General features: G+C 38.0%; 1 protein-coding gene across 1 annotated transcript; it reads right to left on the bottom strand.

Annotated features, from left to right (window-relative positions):
• Nucleotides 1-416: 416 nt before the first annotated feature.
• p2rx3a (purinergic receptor P2X, ligand-gated ion channel, 3a) lies at nucleotides 417-7,807 on the bottom strand. The gene is made up of 12 exons (XM_067517806.1): nucleotides 7,383-7,807; nucleotides 6,030-6,165; nucleotides 5,832-5,903; nucleotides 5,450-5,510; nucleotides 4,615-4,711; nucleotides 4,384-4,461; nucleotides 4,146-4,275; nucleotides 3,745-3,875; nucleotides 3,565-3,658; nucleotides 3,325-3,390; nucleotides 3,163-3,240; nucleotides 417-3,052 (listed from the first exon to the last, which is right to left on the bottom strand). The coding sequence occupies exons 1-12, from the start codon at nucleotides 7,514-7,516 to the stop codon at nucleotides 2,924-2,926; spliced, it is 1,206 nt and encodes a 401-aa protein (XP_067373907.1). The 5' UTR covers nucleotides 7,517-7,807; the 3' UTR covers nucleotides 417-2,923.
• Nucleotides 7,808-10,541: the final 2,734 nt, after the last annotated feature.

The raw sequence follows: 10,541 nt of genomic DNA, 5'->3' as shown, positions 1-10,541 counted from the left end.
TAATTAATGATTCTGTGTCATCCTCCACCTTTAATCTCACACTGGACAGTAGCAGACTACTATCTCGTCTTTAGTTAATTTCTGTTTACCTCTTTACATGTTGAAACACATTGTGTATGCTCTGTAGTACTGTACACTATAAGCCTCTGTAAATGTTTCTTGCAGGCCTGGGCCTACAGCTGTGTGTAGAAACACTGGAGCCAGATGGGCTTTTCTTATAACATTCTAACATATGAAGAGTTAACCTGCTTATTTGGATAGATACCACTCTCACATCTGTGTGAGTGTATGTTTAATGTGGTGTCTCTGGCAAACTAGTCAAGCAATAGTCTAATACAGAAGCCCAAATTAAAAAAAAAAAATTCTTCACTATTTGTTAAAAATGTATTTAAATTTGGGAAAATGAACACAAACATTATTGTCGTCATATGAAAGAGATGTGTGGAGTTTGTTTTAAGTAGTATTTAATTTCCATCCACAGTCCCTGTGCACATAGACACAAAATGCTACAATTTCATATACTATGATACAGTGTGCAGCTGGCTGACCAATACAATTACATAAATAAAACTTCAAATTTCAGAAAATTAATAATTAAGTAGAGTCATTCAGGAGTATACAATTTATTGCTCACACCCACTAATGCATTCCCCCACCACCCCTTACACACACACACTGATCAATGATCACATTTGATCAATGAATTCTGTACGTTTGGCACACCTACCTAGAAGTGGCAGACAGCGCTTCTAACTGCACTGCATTTTCATGTCACCCATAGACATGAGAGCAGTCTTCCTATCTTTTTAAAATTATTATCCTTTCAGCAGGTTATCCTGGATATGTGCGCTATAAATGTGTGTTAACACCCACAGTCTACTTTATCCTTTTTACCTGAAAACAGTAGATAATGAAAAAACCTCATTAAGCTAACCCCATTACCACACTACCATACATTTTTTATTTATCTGAGTAGGGTCCATTTAAAAAAGGGACATTAGTTACCAAATAACATTTCACATGTAGTAAAAGATTGTGTGTACACACATATATCCAGTGTTGTTAGGCCTCTAAATACTACTGTATTAGTCAGTCGCTTGAAGTGATCCATTTATGCTGTTGAGAGATAAGCTGCTCCAACGGCTGACACGAGAGAGAGAGACAGAGAGAGGAGAGAGAGAGAGAGAGAGAGAGAGAGAGAGAGAGAGAGAGAGAGAGTACTTTACGGCAATATATATTCTGTCATTTCCATTACATGCACTTATATGGATTTGTATTATTAAATTAGGACATCCTCCTTTCACATTGTCTGTCGTCAGTCAGTGTCAGAACCATTAAGAGGCTCTTTAGCTGATCTATTAGTGCCCTGGTCACAGCTTACAGCGAAGAGAGATGAGGGGGCATGTTAATATACAGGATGTGCTTTTGTCTGAGCAACAGAGACATAGAAAACTACATACACGTCTGATATGAAGCTTTCGGAGTAAACCTGAGCAAAAAACGAGGAAAAAAAGAGAATCTAAATGTAATTTTGGATTGTCCCAACAAAACAGTGGAATTGCATTAATCCATTAGTGTGTAAAGTACCATCTCCTACTCTGCGTCATTACCCAGAAAGGGACTAATAATGGCCCATTTGTAAACCTCAAGCCACAAACACAGTTATCCTACTGCTGCTAACCTCCAAAAATGGACATATAGTTATAAACCATGGCTTGTTACATCATTAGGAGACTTTGGTTCTTTTATTTGTGCAGGAAGACCAAGATGGTAAGTTTGTGAGTGTACTAACTGTCGTGGCAAAGACTGTAAGGCAAGTTAGGAGGCAAAAGGCAACTTACAAGTGAATGATAATGGTGAATTTAATCAGCAAAATGGAGAAACATGCAGAGCAGAACAGAACTACACTCATGAGTGGGTCAATCAGATTGACCAAGATGTGTAGGTTGTTCAGCCTTTTATACATTTAGCTCAACAGCTGGGTTCACACAAAGAACAAAGGGATGAGTAAATGCAAGTCAACCTTCATACAATGTGGTCAGGAGTCTTAATTAGCAAGTTCATGTCACTTTGTCCTTTTGTCTTCCATGTCTTTTAAGTCCTTGAGATTGATCATTTGTGCTGGTTCCCGTGGGCTCCCTTCTGGGAAGCAAATGTTCCGATGTAGGTAGTTTTATAGTTGATATCTAGCTAAGACAGTTCTTTGTGTGGCCAGAGACAGGATGTCTTGCTGGGGTGCAAAAGGTGAGGAAGCACTGGTGTAAGCAGGTTTGATACTGGGTCTGCCCGGAGTGTGAAAACAGTGAAACAGTGTTACCTAGATTTTGAAATTTCCCTCACACTAACATGGCAACTAAGGGAAATACTCAAAAATGTTACGCAAGTATTTTATTCTCAGTACTGATTATTCTTTTCAAATATCAAACATGTTTTTAAAATTCTAGCTTGTTTGAGCAATGCTACCTTGAAAATAAAAGCAGATTTTTTCAGCTCTAATGTTCTGGCCAACAAACAGGTTGTTGCAGTTTATTGTAGTAAATTTGCTGTAAAATGTCCTACAAACTGTACAGTAAGATTAATTGTTTGGGTGACTATGACTATAGGTTGACCCAAACCTTATCTAAACGGAGGAGATTTGCTCATTTAAAGTTTCTTATAGAAATCTGTTCTGAGCGAAACTGGAGTGTTGCTAACTTTGATGCTCCAGAGAGTCAGGTAATGTTGCAGCCTAAAAAATGCCAGTTATCTGCTTCTGACTCCCACCTCTAGTAATGAAAAAAGGAAAATGGCAGCAATGTTGGCCCCCTTTACTCTGTATAATTCACTTGCAAGACCAAAGTTTCCACCTGACAACCAGACTAATGAGTCTCTTGCAAGGTAGTAAAGCAAAGAATTTCCTTTCTGAGGTTGTTGTTGTCATTAGTCAGAGAGCTTGATCAGAGGCCGTGAGGGAAATAGCTCCAGAGTCGTAGGAGCTCTTCATGTTGGTTTTGAGTGAGAGCTGGCTGCCTGGGCTCTGACTGAGGGATGCTTCAATCTGAGCCTCTGACACCTGGGTGAAGGAAATATGATATAAAGCTCTTACAGAAAAGCTCACATGGCCACAGTATAAGTAGTAGAATGAGTCACTCGGTTGTAAATGTCCACATGTAAATGCATTACCTCTTCAAACTTCTTAGCTTTGTACTGCTCAGCTCCTTTCATGAAGTTAAGTAAGATAATGTCACAGAGAACAGAACCCTGACAACACACATGAGAAAGAATATGTTAGCTGACAGCAACAAGAAAAAAATTGTTTAAATTAACTTCTGCTTGAACTCTTACCAGTCCAACAGAGGTGAAGGCAGCTACCAAGTTAATCAATGTTGGGATTGTGTCAAACTTTCCTGCCTGGAAGAGATGGGGCCAGTTTTGGTGACCAGACATACAAATATAGAAGACAGATGACCCCAACAGTCCCAGGTGGAAGGTATTTACTTTAAATTTAAATAATAATTTGTGTCCAAAATCACACATCACATCAAACACAGACACATTTCCAGGTTGCTACAGTGACACACTCACTTTGCCTGTGACCATGACTTCAAAGTGGATGGCGTGGACTTTGTGAAGAGTGCGAAATTCAGTCCCATTCTCTGTCTTAAAATATTTAGCAAATCTGCATTCAAAGAGAATAAAGAGAGGGACCAAAAAAATGAAAAGAAGTACAAAGACTGATCAGATGATAAGAGGGACAATCAGTACCTGAAGTTGTAGCCTTTGGAGTTGTTATTTGATGACATGTCCAGTCGTGTGAAAGTGTACTTGGGTACACAATACTCAATGCTCAGGTCCAGGTTACACTTCCACTCAATGTTTATTCCTATTTCTGCACCCTGAGACAGAGGAATTAGGAAAAGAAACACTTTGAGAGGTGAGGTTTTTATTTATATCATCACATGAATACATGATATAGACCAGTAACTGTCTGATACTTTATTTAAATTGGTTTTATCCTTTAAGACAGTACAACTCCCTCTATGCCCAATGAAGTCACTCTATGTGGAGCTCCCTGTGCAGTCACAACATTTTAGCTCTGAGGATGGAAGATGACTGCAGGAAGATTTAAGGCAAAAAAGAGAAGGAGGAAAATTGACAAATGAGACCTTGTCTGCTAGTTCTGCCACTTTGTGCCCAGTGTAGCTCAGCACATCCCCCAGACGAAATATGGGGCAGAAAGGGCTCGTCTCTGGATGATAGTTACAGTTCTTAAAGTCTGTGAGGGGGAGGTTCCCTCTGAGAGAGAAAGACTTCATGTTTATACAAAACTTCAGTTCACTCATAAATTAACAACAATGGTCTTAGCTGCAGACGGTTGTGTGTGTGTTTGCACCTGTCACCTACCTGGTGACATTGAAGAGTGGAAAGCGAATACTGTTTTTGATGAATATGGTAAAGTTTTTCACGTCCAGCATTGGTTCACTGAGAAAGGTGTTGACAGAGAAGTAGTGGTGAGGATGACAACCAAATCTTATTATGGAAATAATGTCTGGTGCAGAAGCATTTCTGTGTGTGTGTGTGTGTGTGGATGGGGTGGTGGTTGGGGGGTTATGTGTGTGTGTGTTTAAATCTCACATCTTGACATTGTCGTTTTCAGCTGGACACCATCCTTCAATCTCACACTTACCCTTCATGGCATTTAAGGATTTAAGGCAAACACCTGTTATTACTCCTGGTATGTGAGAAAGAGAGAAGAAAGGTGCAAAGTTAGGTGGATGTTTTGTCTCTGTTTTTAGTTGTTTTATGTAATTTTAGTCATTTTCTTTGGGTTAGTTTGCAACCCCTTTTGCCCAGCAGGCCATTTTCAGTAATCCATCCCTGATTAAAATATGGCGAGTAACTGATGTTCCTGACAGCAAAGTAATCATAAACTGAAAGCCAAAATATAAAATATAGACCTGCCCTTATATAATTCATAGGTTTAGAAAATGCTTTACATTAACCTCAGGTTGTGGTAGTATCAAAAATAACTCCACAGCACACTGCGAAAAAAGCCACTGCTTCTGTTCCCACTAGTTGTCCATTGGATATTATTTTTCTTCTAAAAATAAGGCCACTTGTTAACAAAATTGTTGTAATTATTTTACTTTATTTGTTTTTACTCCAAAAATGTACTTTGTTTGTTGATCTTATAGTCTGCCCAAGAAAACAGGGACCCATATTTTCCTTAATCTTTCTATAGCAGCAATTTCACATTTTTATGTGACAGCTGGGATAAATTCGAGCAACCCTGAGCCATGACGCTGACAGGATTAGCAGTAACAAATAATGGATGGAAGGACAATATTTAGGTGAGGCTCTGTGGCAACTTATAAAATCTACCAGGCACAGCTGTGTGGAAGACAGGCCGCACAGATTTTTGATTTTTGATAATCATGTGAAGTTTTTCCCCGTAAAAAGTTAGACTCACCATTATAATAGATAGAACCAAGATGCTTGGTGCAGTCTTTGTCTGTTTCACAATCCAACATCTTCATAGAACAAAACACATGCATGAAAACACAAAGAAAAGCACAATTTTATATCATAAATAAACATACGCTTTACCTAAACTGAAGTTATTGTGAATTAATTGTAGAGCCAATGACAATTAGACAACTATACAAGAAAGTGACACGATGTAACCACATTTGCACCGCCTTGTTCTAAGGACTTTTAAGTGCATTTCCCTGAGAGCTCTGACTTGAAACACTTGTCCTTTTCAGTATTAAAAAATCTTTATACTATAAGGCCATGAAGTTTAATATGTAAAATCTTTTGAAAAAAAGGGGGGATTATAAGAACATTCTCACATCTGCACACCTCCCCTGGAACTGATTTTCAGTGATGATCAGTTTGGTCATGATGCAGAACACACCCGCACCCTGAAACACAGCAGAACATTTCTGGTACACTGATTCACAACAAGAATCAAAGAGCGCTTCACAAACAAACAACTCTTCAACATGTATATTGGCATTGTATGTGTGTAGAATAAGTTGCTCACTCACCTGTGGGGGGAAGACGTAGTCAGCCACATCCATCACTCGGTCGTGATGGTAACCGAAACCTTTCACTTTGGTCATCACGGCGGACTCTATGCCGGTGTCGATCGCCTGATAAGCTTTCTCATGGATGAAGACCCAGCTACAGGACAGAGACACAAAACATTTGACATAAGGTAAGATGTGGAGACTGTGAAAAGTCTTGCTTATTGGTCCTGGCTTCAAACAGCTCACACTCATCTCTTATTTTTATAAAATTCAGCACCTTTTTATCAGTGAGAGCAAAAATGTGGTTATTTAACCATTATGATTCCAGTTTAAAATCACTCAAAACTTTCAATTTAGTTGTTTCTGTGCATTATTATGCCAACTATATGCTCACCAACAAGTGTCAGGATCAGATTAGAAAATGAACAAACAAAAAACAAGATTGCTGTTTGAAACGATCTCTTTCCAATGACATTTGTTGTTGTCGTGCCATTTCACAACAACTTATAGAATATCTTCACAGCTCTTTCATCTTAAAGACTCATTTAACTGTCTGGTTGAAATAATTCCTTTTGCTGCAAAATAAAATTACATTTTATTCCAAGTTGTGACTGTATGTCCTATCCAGGAAGCTGTGAATGACATTCAGTGTGTATTTACTTTTTAAAATATAAAGTAAAATATTCATACATCATTTTATTTGGAAATATAAAGTAGGAACTAACATTGCTGTAGACAAGGGGCGATAGAACTTGGTCCACATTGTATAAACGGAGGGTGGAGCAACTACATTTCCTTTTTTCTTTGGGTTAGAAATAAACAAATTAGAAAAAACTGCAGCAGAACTATAAAGTATCTAAATGCGGAGAGAAACAAATAATTTCATTACAATGCTCCCAGATGGGGACCTCATTCTCTCAGTGATTTCTGTCTATTTCTACTCGAATGCATAACTTCTGTCGCTGATTTGGTGCAGCACTCAGACTCTCTACTTATGCACAATTTTAAGGTATTTATTTTGTACTTAGTATTTTGAATTTGTATTTCCATTTCATGCTACTTTAGACTTTTGTGCACAAAATGAGTAATTTATTTATTTATTAACAAATGATGGCTTGATTTACAAAACCTGACTTTATAAAATATGATACAATGCTGTAAATTCCTCTAAATCCATTTGCATTTAACTTCCATTCAACAATTTGCAACAATAAAAGGCTGCTCACATGCTTATAACCAATAATCCTCAGATAATTTGTAATATGTCAATACTAGTGGATGAGGCAATATTTTAGATTTTTTAAATGAAAAAATGCAATAATAAGACAGATATCAGAGCTGGGATGGACAGATAAATCAAACAGTACTGACCCCACAAAATATGCAAAGATGAGCAGCTGTACAACCCGGTTGATGATGCCCACAGACCAGCTCTTGACCACCACAGACTTGGTGGTTTCATAGGTGAAGAAGTCGGTGACGCAGCCGAGCAGCGTGATGCCCATGGCTGCTTGTCAGTACCAGTCAAAGACTCAGACACCTTCAGAGTTTGAGAGAAAAGTGCATCACCTGTCCTGCCTCAACAGGTGCTTTCTGAGTGTTGTGGTAGAAAAGAGTTTAAACAGCTCACGGAGGATAGTAGAAGAAATCTTCTAGAAGAAATCGCTGGTCTTCACACTGGTCCTGTCATCATCTGCGTCTTTGTTCATTTGATGGTTTAACCTCGGTGTCTCTCTCCTTTCTCCCTCACTGTCCTTGTTTCACTGGTTAATGACATAAACTGGACCTCCCCTTCCTCTTCTGAGGCGAGTAAGTAAAATGTAAGTGTGTCCTCTGTCCATCCCTCTTCCTTTTTTTCTCACCACAAATTCCCCATCTCCCTTGCCTCGTTTGTCCTTAAAACACAGTAACAATGCAGAGACACACACGGGGCACCAATCAATACCCCATAATTTACTCTAGGCACATTTCTGAAATGCTTTTAGTGAGATTCTGATGTTTCCTGAATGCTTTTTTCAACAGCAACATACACTGGAGTGCCTTCATTTATATTTTAGTGTCAGTGATGGACTCAGGAATCAACTCAGAAACCTGGCAAAGTCACATAGCACCATAAAGGACACAACATCTAAAGCTGTTTAATGACAGCAGATCTCTGCACTGGTTTGTCTGTTTATTTGACAGGGAGCCTCTTTAACAAGTTTCACTATAAATTGGAAAGAGTTAGCAAAAATGGTTTGTTTCCATCTGTTTAAAACTTTGTTCTCAGTTCTACATTTATATATACTCAGAAGGGCTGCACATAAAGAAAAAACTAATTTGAACTCACATGAATCACCTTAAATACTCCCCCTGGAAATAACACGTTTCACAGTCTTAAGGATTTTCACAAGTACAGTATATATTGAATCATATATAAAAGTGCACTATTAATTACACAATTTCCTTGTCTCTTCTTCAGTTTGTGCTATTCTATACAAGAAGTAACGCAGACAAGACAAGGCACAATAACCAGTGGTTGCTTTTATTATCAGTTATCATTGGTTATAGTCATTTTTCTGTGCACGTACAAAGACCTGGAAGGAATTAGAAATATCCTATATCAGAATTCAAACACATGTAAACACACATATACATTTTTCCTTTTTTTACTATAATCCTTAATCAAACAGATTTTGGTCTTTGTAATCTGCTCTTCTATAGTTGTATTCTCCTTTTCTTGATGCAACTGATGTATTTGTATATTGTTATTTTAGTCACTGCCTGTCGTCACTGGGTGAGCAGCAATAAATAATGAATAATGAAAGAAAAGAGCCCTGTCTAATAAACCAGCTGAGCCCAAACACAGCATCACTTGGCTAAAATTATGCAAAATATTAGAACTAGTAGAAATAGTCTTACTTACATAGTTAGTGGGAAACACTAATGTTCATCTTTAAACTATTAATTTGCTATTTGTTATAAAAAGCAAATTCACTGGATCCTTATCAAAAATATTTGTCATTTTTCAATTTTAATTGTATTGCTATCGTTCAGGCTCTTCAGATCAGGTTTTGAAAACTTTAGACCAGGACACAAAATGAGGGGTTGGTTGTTTTAGTGTTTGGTGTTTTGTCAGATTCTAGGATACAAATGTTTCTGTCCATTTTAGACTTTGTGGTTCGTGATTTCATATTTATCATGGCTCATGCAAAAAGTGTGACATTTTACTAATGTAATTGAAATGTTTTGTTTCCAGAGTATTTAATAAACACACCGGAGTTCTGCTGAACAACAGTCAAGCAGGGTTTCCACTTTAAACTCAACATGCAGTCCAGATTAGAAGCCAGTCAGGACCCAGTTAGTCTGAGAAGCATTTACAGTTTCTTCAAACAACTCCAAATGGTCAATATGTCTCCATTAAACATGATTTTGTTCATTTAATTACATCATTGGTATGGAAAAAGAAATTTGATTCTATACTTGAAGACCCGATAAAAGGCTCGAGTCTGAATGCACTCTAATAAATTACAAACTGTGGCATTATTGACAGCTGTGCAGTAATTGCGACATGTGATACGACTGCTCCTTAAAACACTCATGAGCACCAGCAGCATTACTGCTTCTAACATGAGGGAGATAATGTGACTATACAATGAGTGTATACGTGTGTGTGTGTGTATGTGTCTGCAGACTGTCATTTCTTCAGTGGATCTATTATGCTTGTGCTCAATCAATGGTAACTTAATAGGATATACACATAAACATACCTGTGTATGGACGTACATAAGCATCCATGCTGCATGTTTGTCTCGGCAAACTACACATCTATGTACCAAATATTTTTGCACATACAAGGAATTTGACTCCCAATTTTTGGTGCAACTGTGAACTTGTGCCCGACATAAAGGAGGGAGATCAAATCTATCTGAAGTACACCAGGTTGGTCACCCACTCTCCTTAAAAAAAGACAGAAGTTTAACCTCTGAAAAATTTGTTCTTTAAAACTTTGTGGGATGAGATTGGGCAGGTGAGGAGCAGTGCCTGGTTTCCTCCAGACAAAATACTTAGAATTGAGAACAGTTCAATCTTGGTTTCATCAGACCAAAGAATCTTGTTCTTCACATTCTTTTTTTTTGCAAACTCCAAGCAGGGTCTCATGTGTTGTCACAAATTACACACAAACAGTTGTCTGAGGAGAGGCTTCCGTCACGCTGCCATAAAGTTGGTGCATCGGTAGAGGGGTGCAGTGATAGTTGTCCATATGGAACTTTGTCCCATCTTCGCACAGGATCTCTGGAGCTCAGTCAAAGTGACCATTGGCTTCTTGGTCCCCTCTCTTACTAAGGCCCTTCAACCCTAATTGCTCAGTTTGGCAGGAAAAAACATGAACAATTGTAGTATCATGCTGCAATATAACAAAACTGAAAAAAGTGAAGGGGGTCTGAAAACTTTTTGAATGTGCTGTGTATAAGTCAGAGTTTCTGTAAAATGTATAATAGTGAAAAGAGTTAAAATGATTGTTAAGTTACATTTATATACATAAAATAC

Source organism: Channa argus, chromosome 10 (assembly GCF_033026475.1).
Source record: "Channa argus isolate prfri chromosome 10, Channa argus male v1.0, whole genome shotgun sequence".
Taxonomy (NCBI): Eukaryota; Metazoa; Chordata; class Actinopteri; order Anabantiformes; family Channidae; genus Channa; species Channa argus.
The sequence above is the reverse complement of the archived record's forward strand: the minus strand, read 5'-3'. Positions and strand labels throughout refer to the sequence as shown.

Coding starts and splice junctions, on each gene's coding strand:
- p2rx3a (XM_067517806.1), bottom strand. CDS start 7,516: ATGGGCATCACGCTGCTCGGCTGCGTCACCGACTTCTTCACCTATGAA. Junction 6,166..7,382: donor ATCTTTGCATATTTTGTGGG/GTCAGTACTGTT, acceptor TCTGTCCTGTAG/CTGGGTCTTCATCCATGAGA. Junction 5,511..5,831: donor TCCAGGGGAGGTGTGCAGAT/GTGAGAATGTTC, acceptor TGTTCTATGAAG/ATGTTGGATTGTGAAACAGA.